This window comes from Triturus cristatus, chromosome 1_1 (assembly GCF_964204655.1).
Source record: "Triturus cristatus chromosome 1_1, aTriCri1.1, whole genome shotgun sequence".
Lineage (NCBI taxonomy): Eukaryota > Metazoa > Chordata > Amphibia > Caudata > Salamandridae > Triturus > Triturus cristatus.
The window spans coordinates 130418103-130431631 of record NC_140579.1 but is presented as its reverse complement, the minus strand read 5'-3'; the positions used below and the strand labels follow the sequence as shown (position 1 = coordinate 130431631).

At 40.6% G+C, this 13529-nt stretch overlaps 1 protein-coding gene across 1 annotated transcript; it reads right to left on the bottom strand.

Moving 5' to 3' along the window:
- Window positions 1–277: 277 nt before the first annotated feature.
- On the bottom strand, window positions 278–12429 carry LOC146869784 (acidic mammalian chitinase-like). The gene is made up of 11 exons (XM_085615150.1): window positions 12303–12429; window positions 11266–11295; window positions 10000–10201; window positions 9034–9090; window positions 8772–8937; window positions 7018–7142; window positions 4213–4336; window positions 3862–4047; window positions 3030–3149; window positions 1321–1462; window positions 278–644 (listed from the first exon to the last, which is right to left on the bottom strand). Exons 1-11 carry the CDS (start codon window positions 12325–12327, stop codon window positions 379–381), a joined length of 1443 nt encoding a protein of 480 aa, XP_085471276.1. The 5' UTR covers window positions 12328–12429; the 3' UTR covers window positions 278–378.
- Between the last annotated feature and the right edge of the window lie 1100 nt (window positions 12430–13529).

Here is a 13529-nt window from a genome sequence, read left to right as displayed (position 1 = left end):
TGATAATACAAGAATAGCAGAGATTTGACTTGTGCAAGTGCATGAAAGACCTGTGTTGGGGTACCAATGCAAAAAAGCAGAAAGATGGGCTGCAGGCCAAGAATGTGAGCTAAAGGCAGAGTTTTTATTTTGAAGGCATTGCTATTTTAAATAAATACACTTTTTGATGAAACGAGTTAAATCAAGTGACAAGTTTTAAAAAAAACATAGTAGTACCTAAATACCCAAAATAAAATGTTACAGTCATACACTGGCCAAAGTATTTGAGACACCTGTGTTTATGTTGCATTGTTTTTATTTTAGAATTAAATTGTTGGAACAAGCAAATTAAATCAAATAATTTGTTAATTAACATGTTTGTTCCGATGCTGGATGTTTTTACGGCCAGTTGCAGCAAGAGCAGCTAGGGTCAAAGACCAGGGTAGCCTGGCAGTGTTGCTGATAAGTGATCCCATTGAGACAGTGCCAGAAGGCGTTTTTATTTCCGGCGACTGGGTAGAGACCGCTGGCTTTGCCTGCACAGAATCCGCTTCCACCTGAACTTCCACCGGAGCTTCCACCTCCACTACTGCCACCACCAGATGGAGCTGCTGTGGCAGGAGCTGCTGTGACTGGGGCAACAGGAACCGCAGGAGCTGTGCAGCCTGCAATTCAGAGGAAAACATGTTGGTTCTCACATGATTACGTTCCTTTTTCAGTGTGACAAGTTGCAGATCTCCAACCAAAATTCCAACATGTGCAAAGAAGGCAGTATCTGGGCAGCCATTTAAGACACATTTGAAATTCAGTGTATGCATTTTTAGCAAAGTGTGTGTTTTGATTGGGTAGCCCATGCCCCACATTGACTCCCATCGTGGCTAACCAATCTAAAACCTCTGACCAATTGCATTGCTTAAAGAAGAGCATCATGAGTAGAAGGGACTCTTGACACATTCCGAAGATGAGGGATCTTGAGACATTCTGAAGATGAGAAGCAGTCTCATCTTCTAGAAACAATAACATTGAGTCTGCAGCCCAAACTGGAGAGATTGTGCTTGCAGCAGGTTCTTTTATTTAAGGGTTTCCTGTCAAATATAGATTTGTTCAGTTTGTATGCATGGTCTGCATAGGATCTGGTCATAGATGGTGTGTTATATTCCAAAATTGATAGGTTTGAGGCTTGGCCGTTACAAACATGCAGGAATGGTTTACTGTAAGATGGGATCTGTGGGCATATTTGAGCAGCGTGTGTATGACTTTACACCTAAGATCACGCTAACAAAGATACAAGCACTAGCCACTGATGTCATATTAAAATAATTCTGTAATCATGTCTCTCACCTGAAGCCTGCACTCCGAGAGTAGTCTTCAGCGCAGTGATGAGGGGGAACTTTCCTTGGTTACAGAATGTGCCTGTGAAGTCGTCCAGATCAATGGCCCACACCATGGCACCGGCCAGGTTGTTCTTCATCAGCCACTGAGCCTATAAATAGTGGATGGAATATACTCTTATCTTATTACTGCCATAGATAAATACCAAATGTTGAGACTAAACAGAGAAGGCAGGATAGGTGGTGGCATAGCCATCGTCTTTAAAGATACCACCAAAGCCTCTCCTATGGACAATTCACAAGCAGACTGGGTAGAGATTTGTGTTTGTAAAATTGAAATCTCTCCAAAGGACTGCAGTAGGGATGCCCTAATACACTGCCCACCAGAACCTAAAAAAGAATTTAGTGGGCTTCTCACATAATTCATTACTCTCCATGTTGTTGCATCCCAACATTTTCTTTTACTGGGTGATTTTAATTTCCATAGAGATGATTCCACTATCTTGAGGTAGTTCATCTAACCTCTGACGTAACTCCATTAGGCCTCTAACAGAAAGTGATAAATCCCACCCATCAAGTGGGCCACACCAGATTTGATCTTTGCAAATTCTCCCGCTTTGTCTTGTGATGCCCCTCTACCTATTCTCTGGACGATCACTCTCTAACTTGTTTTCAGATTATTAAACCCACGGTGCCTGAGCATACACAGAAGGCATCGAAGAAAAGGCACTTGTGCATTTTCTAATGTATTTAAATTTACACCTACTTCAGCTGACTCCGATGTCGACAACGTTCCAAGAGGTTACCTCTAAGCTGCTAATGTAGCTTTAAACAAGATAGCCCTTATACAACCTTGCTCTAATCCCAACCAAGGAACGCACGCACCCTGGTACACCCTGGAATTGCGTACTGAAAAGTCTGTGCAAAAAGCTTGAGAGACAATGGCACCATTTCAATAATCTCATTGATAAAGAGGCATATTAACTAGCCTTAAGGAAATTTCACCGCAACATAAAAAAGCCTACAAAGCACACATTTCTCTCCAAATTAGACTGGGAACTCCTCGAAGGAACTCTTTAAAGTGCTTAACCCTTTCCTTTACCCTCAAGCCTGCTCTCTGGAGATTGTACCATCACAAGCTCTTTGTCATTACCTTGCGAATCACCACAAAGAAAAAAATCAATATAATTTATCAGAATTTTCCCAAAATAACTCAGTAAGCCAGCGGGCAGTTTAATCCTTATCACTTTCAACCAATTGTTTTACCTTAGGAACATTTAAACCACTCTTGCCTGACTCTATTCAGAAGGTACTGGCAGCTGCTGAATCAGGGTCTCCCTTACACATCTGCCCACCTCTTATCACAGTATCCTTGTCCTTTCAGCTTGCACTGGCCATCTGCTCACTATTTAATCTATCCATTGCCTCTGTCTGGAAAGCAGCACTGGTTGCTTGGGTGACTGATCCTTTTATTAGCCTCCGATGCTCTAGAACAAGCTCCCATTTTACATACGTCAATGCACGGACCACTACAAATTCAGAAACCTTCTTAAAACTGCTCTTTGTGGCCTAATTATTCGGGTTATCTGTTTGTGCTAGATTGCACCGAGACACCCTACCGGGGTTATTCGCACGTATTATAAACTGAATTAACATAACATAGATATGTGGGAACCTATAATGTCATTGGTTTATAAGTGGTCAATCTTCAAATCATACCTTGAGTGTGACACTCTTCACGTTATCATATCCAAGCCACTCGTTACCCTGGTACGCATAGGGAACCTCCTCAGCAGACGACCAGTTCTCAGTAGCTCCATTCTTCAGGAAGGTGCAGATCTGTAGTGATTTAAGATTGAATAAAGTTTGCTCCAAGATGGCTGTTCAAGTATCTTAATTCAAATCCCAGGCAGTGGTCTGGTGGAACGGTACACTTTTATAACCTCCCACTTCACCCCACCCCACCCCGTTGTGCTCAATATTCTATGTCAGTGTCTAAATAAAGTGATTTTATTTTTTACTGGGGATATTTATATATCGCATACCTAAACCTGATGGGTAGCACAGTGCTATTACCTAGATCAGATCAATTAAGTGTCACCATACGCAGCTTACAGAAGCAAGGGTGGGGGGTTTACATAAGGATTTCATGAGGTTACCGAGGTTTAGAATCTCAATGAGTAGAGTGAAGTAAAGTTTGACTGTTGACATATGACTATCATACGAGTGTAAACGCAAGCTGGACTACATGTGCTGTTTTTATTTTAGAATTAATTGTTTGAACAAGACCTTTGTATCAGAGAATTTGTGAGGTTACATGGTTCAATTAACCTGTTGATTTATGTTGGTAAAATAATGAGCTAATTACTTATTGGTTTAAATAGCAATGTTAGACATTTGAATCGTAATAGGAGCGTTTTGTGTAAATCTGTCTGTTTGCATTAAAATCATATTTGTGCATCCCGATGTTGTAGTTGCTCAGCATATTTCAGCCCACTAAAAAATCTGTCAAAGTGGGTGATTCTTTATTAGGGTACATTGACTCACATACCTCATAGTAGGCCCAGAACCCAGCCTGTCTGGTGTAAGGCCCGGCAGGTCCAGCTCCAGAGGTTGGGGCTCCAATTCCATTGCTGGATGGGTTGCTCAGAATGAAGGTGTGTCCATAGGTCGGGACTCCAACAATAAGTTTTGACGCTGGGGCACCATTGCTCAACCAGTAGTTCATGACGTAATCCTACAAAGAGAATGCTCGTGGTCAGGTCAGAAAATCTGTGATGTGATATGTCAATCAGTTAATGCATTCTGTATGATGTACTGTTACTGGGAATTCAACTGAAAACATAGTCAACTTGAACTTGTGCTGGACTGGAGCTTCTCCAGCACGTGTGGCTATACTTACAATATTCAAGTAGGCATTTGCTCCAGTGGCTGCAGGGTTGGTGTACAGGGGGCTGTTTTCTCCAGTGTATCCCTCCCAGGATCCATGCAAATCATAGGTCATCACATGGATATAGTCAAGAGCCCTGCCAGAAAAATACATGTTACCATTTTAAGCAATTGAAATCTTTTGAATTATTAAAAGAACTGTCTTTGCAGACACAGGGTGTTTAAATGCCAGATATTTTGCTCAAACAAACTCTAGTTTCGTTGTCTATTTTGTGAGTATTTTAGCAAATATGCTTCAAATAAAATATCCCTTTGAATCAAGGACACATCAAGAGGTTTACCTATGGTCTATCATTGCCTTTAGTGTGCATTGTAAGAAATAAACTTGCCATTAGAAGACAAGACGTGAAATGTATTTTCCAGGTATACTCTCTACATGCTACAAATTTACTATTTTTTTAAAGTAACCATCCCTTTATACATTTAACTTTTTAATCTACATTTTTCTCTACAGCTAAGCTTAGCAGAGGATGAAAACATTGTTAATAGATTACTTTGCACATATATGGACCTTTAACATGTTTGTATATAACCATTGGTGATGTTAAGATCAATCCATAAGTGGAGGTGGAAATTTGTCTTAAGTCATGTATCTGGACATTTATGGCTTGTCATTGTAAAGATACTGTTGTAGACAAAAGGTGCGATGTTCCTAGGAGGACAAGGGGGGGGGGGGGTGGACAAAAAAAAGGGGGGAGGAGGAAATAACCGGGCAGGGACACGTTGGTAATGGCTGACATGGGTAGGTGCTACAGGGAGCAAGAGAGAGAATGCTTGTTTGCTGATAGCTCCAATTAGGAGCAAGGGCCCTCACACACCCGAAGGGTGTCATGCTTTATTATAGGGCAGCTCGTCGTTTGGCCGGCGCTGCAATGCCCAACGGGCTCCACAAGGGGGCTCTTTGCCGGTGGTCTTCTCAATTTTGCCGTTGTGAAGCTAGATGATATTATGTGAGGGTGAACCTATGTGGAGGGAGTAGATGTGGGAATGTACAAGTGTGGTTTAAAAATGGCTCCTAGATACTCCAAGGTGAATTAATTTGCGGAGTGTCTGGGCAATGGATAAAAACTGACTGAAAAAGTCCCAAACTGAGAGGGGAAATTAGACCTGTGTCAGTTATAGTGAGTTGTGCGAAAGGGTCGACATGTTTCTTGCCAATCAAAAAGTCCAACTGGATCTCGGCAATTCTTCAGGACCTTTGAACCTCGTCTACTCTCAAAGGGGGCAGCAAATAATATCAGAGGGAGGTCAAAGTCACGTCCCCTTATGTCAGGATGCTATTGTTGTCCTGGTGTGTGAAAATAATAATAATAAATCAAAAGTGAGGTACAATTATACCTTCCAGAGATGTGTGCACTGGAAGAATGAGGTAGTAATTCCCCAGCAGGGGCAGACCAGTGGACTTGCTTAAATCTTGAGGGAAAACACTTTGGATCCTACCCGTGGCCAGCTGTTCCAGGGTAGATCCTGTTATTCTAAATCTGTTTTTAATTAATGTCTTTGTTATAGAGTTTGTTAGAACTTTTGTTTTGTTATAGTTTCCCTATTTGGTTTGTTATAGCTCTCATTCATATCTTGACAAAGTTTGAATAGTAAGTTAAACATGTTTCACCTGTCTCGTACCTCAGGCTATACAAGTGAATGATAGGGTAGCTAAAGGCAGAGTTTTAGATCGCACCCATGTTTCCTCAGATATTACTTTTAGTTTACTTATGGAATCGTATTATAGCCTTACAGCCTGAGGCAGAAGGGCTATATGTTTATTAAACATTTCACCCACTAAGGGTAGAATGTTATAAATTAAAACGGGAGAAACATGAAGTCCAACATTGGAATGTTGGAGCTCCAGACTTATACCAGCCACTGTAAGCCCGTAGCTACTCCATTGTCTTCAATGGAGCTCTCAACATACCAATGAGTAGAATTTGCATATATAAGTAATGGCGTTTGTTGTAGCTTCTATAGCAAATTAGGACATTGGAATGTTGAGTCCTCAATTCAAGACAATGAAGCAGCAGCGACCTATATGAACTGGTATAGTCCCAGCTGATCTCAACATTTCAATTTTCTAATACACAGCATTTGCCTTTATTTTTTCCGTGCTTCTAGAAAATATATTATTTAGGCAGAGGAAAGTGAAAGGCAGTGGCTGTGTAGGATGACATATGCAGCCTGCACTCTTCCCTCCTCCTGTAGCCCAGTGTTACTAGGGCTTCAGAAGGAGGGACGGGTGAATGCTGCTCAGCTCCTGGGTCTCCCTAGCTTGGCTGGACTTCAAAAAGCAGTTCATCCAAGCCAGCAGGAACCAGTCAGCTCCTTTCACAGCTCTTGCTGTGAATGTTCAGCAGCTGACAGCCATGGCCCTGCGTGCGCTGTTAGATGTAGAACATTCACTGCCAGAGCTGTGAAACTAAGGCTTCGGAGCCCAAGGGGAGGCTCTGAGAGCACTTTGTGTTTTTTAATTAGAACATTCTGCCCTCATGGAGTGGAATGTTCTAATAGCTTCATTGCCCGCTGTAACTGGGCTACACTGGCCGTTAAAGGCCCACTCCCTTGTTAATGGCCCGAGCAGAATACTGGAGCGGACTTTTAATGGCTAGCATAGCCCTCTACTACAGGCAATAAAGCTATAATAGAAGCTATAGCAAGCTACATTACTTATATATGCAAAATCTATTCTCTGGCAAACCACTGCTATAGTCCAGTGCTTGCAGCAGTCTTGGAACCAAGCCATGACCAGATTACTTGTTGTACTTACGCCGAGAGCAGAGGGATCTGGTATCCAGCCTGGATGTTGGAGATACCTCCAGCCACTGCTGCAGTCACCATGAGGCGGGCCCTGTTGGTCTGAGTGGCCTCCTGCTGGAAGGCTGCTAGCATTTCCTGCAAAAATTAACAGAAGAAACCATGTGTTAAGAAGTAAAGCAAGGGCAAATTGAAAAAGGGTGATCTATAATTATAATGTATTATTTTAAAATGTCTGTTGTATTCAGTTGTGTTAGTGTAGTTTTTACATTAGTCCATTCTTTAAACTCATTGTGCCTCATAGAAGATTTTATTGTGTTCAAGGAGGGGGAAGCCAGTGGTAGTTACAGGTGGGATCAAGAAACCCAACTTCTAGTCCCCTCTTGCCCCCATTAATGCATTGTTTTATGCTGGCCATTTCACTTCCCTTTCAGTCCCTCACTTGCCTCATGTACAGAAATTTAGACAGCTAACCCGCATTTTTAAGCTCTGTATACAACAAACACAGGAGAACTGCAATGTCTTTCAGCACATTAAAGCCTCTATTTTCTAATTTTCACACTCTTGTATTGTTTTCTGTCTGGAAACTGATTTGAATCTGTTGATATTATTATTGAGTTATTAGTATTTGTATAGCCAATTTCTATCATGGACATGATGATTTGGTACTCTGGGTTTTAGTGCTGATTGAAAATTAGTTTCCTGATGTTTTTATGCGGTTACCTGTGATCATTTTATTTGTGTCTGGTGCGTTGTGTAGTGTTAGTGAATAGGAAAGCAACATTTGGTACTTTTAACCAGTGGTAGCAAGCTGCTGTAAGTCAGCTGCATTTTTTTTAGAATCATAGCTTGCCATTCTGAACTTTGCAGTGATGTCCCAAGATTTACTGTAGGGCATCTAACAGGATAAATGGACATCGCACAGCTTCTTGTCAATCTTGCCTCTTTATTCCCAGCCCCCATCAGAGATCTGCTTTGCCACAGATCCACTGCCACACCTGCCTGTTCCAACACCATCCACTTTAAAAAGACATAATAATGTCTAATGAGAGGATCTCAGTGGCTAAGCTGAATGTTATTATGTGTGCACCAGTGAACTCTATCTTGGCAACGTCTTTTGAAATATTTTCTAATCCTATAATGCTAGATAGTTAGACTAAATCTCATTGAATTTGATTCCTTTCAGAACTTTTTTTTTTCTTCTTATTAAAGAAAAAACCCGATTTAGTGCATATACTACTAACAGTCATCTTTGATTACCAGTCTTCTGCTTGTGATGGCCTTTGACTTCCAAGTTAGAAGTGTAATTTTTGTAAGTGTTATAGCTGCAAGTAAAAATTTAAATACCATGCATTTGATTGCAATAGCTTGCTTGTATCCCCAAACGTTACCATTTTATTTAATGTATTTATTTTATTTTCTGGCATCAAGATGCTCAATATTGTGTGCTTGTCTCTAAATTGTATCAATGGAAACCCACTACTCTGTTGCCAGATTGCTAGAAGGCTGTGGTGTTTTTCCTTTAATTTTTTGTCAAAACTTACTCAGTTCATTATTCAATCTCTACAACTGCCTGACATGTCAGACAGTACGGGTCACTTTTAAAGCAGGCAGTTACTTTTTGTTAGACTCTAACTCCACGAATAATGGAGTGCTAAGGTATTAAATTGCCTAGGAAATAACCTGGGCACTATACCTTTTATGTACATAATATATGCTCCGCTTGTCACATAGTGCATCCCCTCCACCATTTACAGTCCATGTTACCTGGACCAGTGTGGTAAAGAGTTGTTTGTCTTGAGGGGGGCTTCCTCTAGACCCAGGGTACTCCCAGTCAAAGTCCAGCCCATCAAACTCATACTGTCGCAGAAACTTGATGACCGAGGTAATGAAGGTCTGACGGTTCTGTGGGGTGGAGACCATGGCAGTGAATCTGAAGAAGAATAAGACCATAGGGATAGAAGCGTCAACAGCTGACGGATGGTTTTGCACAAAGCCTTAGAGTTCAACTCCATTTTAAAATACTCACGGGGCTGTGCCAAAGTTCCAGCCACCGATTGCCAGCAGAGTTTTCAGATTGCCGTTCCTAGAAAAGAGAGCAGCCAATCAAGACCATGGTACCTAGCATTGTTAAATCCATTTCTTCCCATATTTTGTAAACATGTGATCTCAGATCCCTCCCACTTCAATAGCTGTGATATAGTGGCTTGTTTTTTGGCTATTCGATGCACACACTTTGATCATACATTCAGTTTTTTTACTACACTTTGTACATGTTTTATACTGTGTGTGGCACTGAATGTCAGTGTTGAATTGTTTTTTTAGTCACTAGGACCTTTCCAAGACAGTGCATGACTTTTAAGATGCTTTAATATTGTATCTTATATTTTGTGAATTTTCTTGCACAGATATTATGTACAGAGGTTCTAGCTAATGATAAGTTAGAGCTTGCACTGACAAGTAAGAATAAAAGCCAGTGCTTTTGGCGAGAGGGCACTAAGGCATTAGAAGATGTTTACCACACTTAAAACATTACTCCTAAAAGAATAGGATTTGTTCATGTTAAACTGTGTGCAATAAACATAAACGGCGGTAAATAGTGGAATCAACAGAAGGCCAGCAAGGCAGTGTTTGGATATTTTCAATGTGCTGGTGCTTGGTAGACATGTAGTACCATGCTCCAGGCTGTCTGCTAGCTGTAGTGGAGGTGAGTTAGCTCCTGTTAGGTCAGATAGGAGGTGGCTTAGAAGTACACAACTTTATTGTAAGAAAGGGCTCTGCATGTACCACCCAACAAATCAATGCATTCCCTTAGTAGCATCTGTTAGATGTTGGGAGGCACATTAGTTCCAATCCAACAAATGAAATTGTTTGGACTCTTATGCTGCTGTCATTTGAATTTGGCTGTGCTTATTTTATTTGGTGTGATGCATGCCTCCATGTGCTCTGTAGTAATTACTGAAAGGTAATTCCATGCACTAAAAACAGGACTCACTGGTTCTTGAGGTTCTGGAAGGAGTTGTAGAGAGTCACGTCATTCCACTCAATGGTTGTGATCTGGTTGTTGGACATTCCAGCGAAGGCATAGATCAGGTGAGTACACAGGCATGGGTCGATGTTGTCGGGCTTAAACTTCCCCAGGCCCGGCCTGTACTGAGCCCAGTTGGTGAAGTAGCATGTCAGCTCGTAGGCAGAGCCTGCAGCGGGAATAAAATATAACTTTAAAACCATGATTTATGAAAGCAGACCTTTGAAGGGCATCACCTTTTTTAATAATTTTGCTTGATGGGGTGGTGATTTTGAAAATGTCACCATTTTTCTTTTTTAATGAGTTTTATGTAGTTTTTGGCTTCTCCCTGCAGAACAGAACCGACCACCACTTGTTGCACCACTAAATAATTCTTGCGATTTGATGCTCTATCAAGATAAATCCCAACACCATTGTGGTTTCTGTGAGAAATAAAAAAGCCTACTCGAGCCAGCTTTCTGAGCTTTGCACTCACTGCCAGTGGCTTCATGTGGCCCTGATACCATTCTTAATACAAAATGTGATCTTTTCAGAGCAGTGTTAATGTTTGTATGCTTGTGAGACTACATACTATTAACCTGACTACAAAGCAATGGAAAACTGAATAGCAAAATGCCTCTAGGCCCCTCCAAAGCCAGGTCAAGTTCATACCTCAACTAAACAAAATAGTTTGAGTAAAGTGTGAATCTTCTCCGTAATCTTGTGGCAATAGTTCATATGAGTGATTGTTCTGGGCAATATATTGACCCTGGTGCATATTTCAAATAAAATGTCAAACATGTGCTACATTTTCATTTTCTGAAAAGCAGTTCATTGGACATAGGGAGCTCATACTCTGTTGGCCCCTCAAACATATATTTGTGACCTAACCTTTTATTTCATATATTAGCTTCCCATAACCTTTCTAGATTGAGATTTGATTCTCATGAAGAAGGACACACTGTTTACTTGGACTGCACTAGTTAAGCTAAATTGACCAGTCTAACTCCGATTTTTTTCTTTCTTAAGTCCATATAAAAAGTGATAGGGAAATTGTATATGCTGTAATCACAGATTGCAGGGGAACTTTTTACAAAAGTATCTGACATGCCAGGGTTGTATTATCTGAAAGTTGTGTCGATGCTTATTCAGCTTATACATTTTGTTTTATTTTCGTGAATAAATTCTACTGTAATCTTAATGTAGGTCAGTCCCTCCCAAGAGTTATGGGCACAATTTTTAAATAAAACTTACCCAGCTGAGCATTAAGTAGGAGCGCAAAACCTACAAAAAATAAACACAGATTTTAAAGTCAAAACATTCAAACAAGTAGACTTTTCAAGAAAGGTTTAGTTATAGATGTTCCTTGGTATCAAATGATGCCAAAAGATGCTGTAGGCTGTCTTACAACAGAGCGGAGACCATATGTAATGAAACAAGACAAAGCAGTGCGATCAGAGATGCCATCACACATCCCATTACATTACTTTTGTCTTGATATCGCTCGTTTTCGGAAATTATATTACACTGACTAATGATGATTACACATGTGAAAATACTTTGTTTTGCTTATCTTTAGCAATGATATATTGGATGAGTTATTGTGGACAATTAAAGTAATTAATCCTGCTGTTGAGGAGAAAACATTATGCTCAGACCTTTGGGAGTGAAACTTTTGCTGACAATCCTTGCTCTTGTGAACAATACACAGTAACTCTACAATGTTGTGGCTTGTTCCCGTCGCTATCAGGTGTTAGTCTAAATTGCGATCTTGTTCTTTACCCAATGCCTTTCATGATGCAGTAATCAGATGTCATTGTTTGACTGAGACCAAAGGTACTGCGAACAATTCAACCAGATGAACAGTGCACCCAGGCTCCATCGATTAGAATATCTGCCGATCACATGTGAGCTCTATTGTTCACAACAGTTGGGGTTTACCCATATCCAAGAAAAGCTAGAGTGCACTCTGTGAGAAAACAGTGACCGATCCCACTGCCACCATAAAGAGATCACACTGCCACCAAAAGATATAGGATCTGAGGCCCTCCCTTACCAATAGAAAAGATGCTTCTCAACCACAAGCACACAATCATGAGATCAGTTGGAGACCTAAAGGGTGTTTTATTCTAAACAAAGGAAATGCTGGAAACCCCCACCTATCCACAAGACGTGGTGGAGGACATGAGACCTCCTTTCTAAATAAATGAGCAGCAAGCTGGAAATCACGGTCTAGCGTTCTAGAAATGATTCTACATTCTGAGAATGAGTCTGAGGAAGCCTGGACTTACCCGTAAGGAAGAGTAGCTTTGCCATCTTTGCCTCTGTACTGATCCTAAGCTGGTTGTTTCCTGCTTATATACCTCCTGCCTCCACTGTTATCCTCTAATTTTGTGATTAGTTGTTGGATTAATAGGCTGCTACCTTACTTTTTGTGTAATTAGTACCTTTAAATAACTCCAGAAATAATGGTATCAATTTCCTGTCATAAGGCCAATTTTGATTGCAATTTTAGTCCTTTTTGGCAGTTGTTGAATCACGCTAAGGGCGTTTTTCAATCCCCAGAGGTGTGCAATGTATTTACTGTGCAAACCAAGGACTGTGGAAGCTGATTATTTTGTGGTGCCTACTGATCAAAGCATTGTTATTTCTGCTTCAGATGCTGTATCATACGATGGCATTGATAACCTCAACAGAAGTTTCCATTTTTGGTGCCATGGGTAAACATATCCTTGACGTATCGTTGCTCTGACTGATAACAGAAATAATTTGTACAATTAAACAAGTTTAACAGACACAAGGACCTAGTGAAGGTCATCAACCAGTTGTGTTTTTGAAGAGAATGGTCAGTATCTTCTGCATTTTTAGCTTTGAATAGAATGAGGTTTCCACTGAGTCATTCATAAATATTCAATGCAACTAAGGCTGACAGACTGACAAAGCACAATGAAGGACAAACTACATCGAGGCTCACAGTAAGTCCACATCTTTGTAATTCTCACTCCTCTGAAAACGTAACAAATTCCATGGTATACAAGAAAGCTTAGAACGTAGCTCCATGTAATGGTGCCACCAGCCTCTCTTAACTGTCTTTTCTTCAGTCCTATTTATTAACCGGTTCTCAACATAGGCAGACCCGGGCATGTATCAATGAACCTTCCACCTATTTCTCAGACCCACAAAAATGAGCAAAACATGTCAAGGCTCTCCTTTACATTTCTGATCCTCATGCTAAAGCAAACTTCATACAGGTGATCTACTTCCTCGATTTACAACAAAGATAGCTTGCTCTCTGTCTACCTCATCACCTTGCTTAATTTTAGAAGACAACAAAAGAAAATCATCTTTGATCAGCATGTCTACATAAGCCCTCACTCATTGGTTTAATTCTTTATCGGTGTTAAACCATATGCTCAAACATGTAGCTTTACTGAATTTGTAATTGATGGATTGAAAATAAAATATCTTGTATAGTAAAGTTTCAACCAGCTTCTTTCTTGTAAAATGTGTTCCAAATA

Bases quoted from the DNA above. Each gene is read 5' to 3' on its own strand.
- LOC146869784 (XM_085615150.1), bottom strand. From the start codon at position 12,327: ATGGCAAAGCTACTCTTCCTTACGG. The intron at 9,091-9,999 runs GTGAGTCCTGTT...TCTCTTTTCTAG, and splicing joins TTCCAGAACCTCAAGAACCA to GAACGGCAATCTGAAAACTC. The intron at 8,938-9,033 runs GTGAGTATTTTA...ATTCTTCTTCAG, and splicing joins TGGAACTTTGGCACAGCCCC to ATTCACTGCCATGGTCTCCA.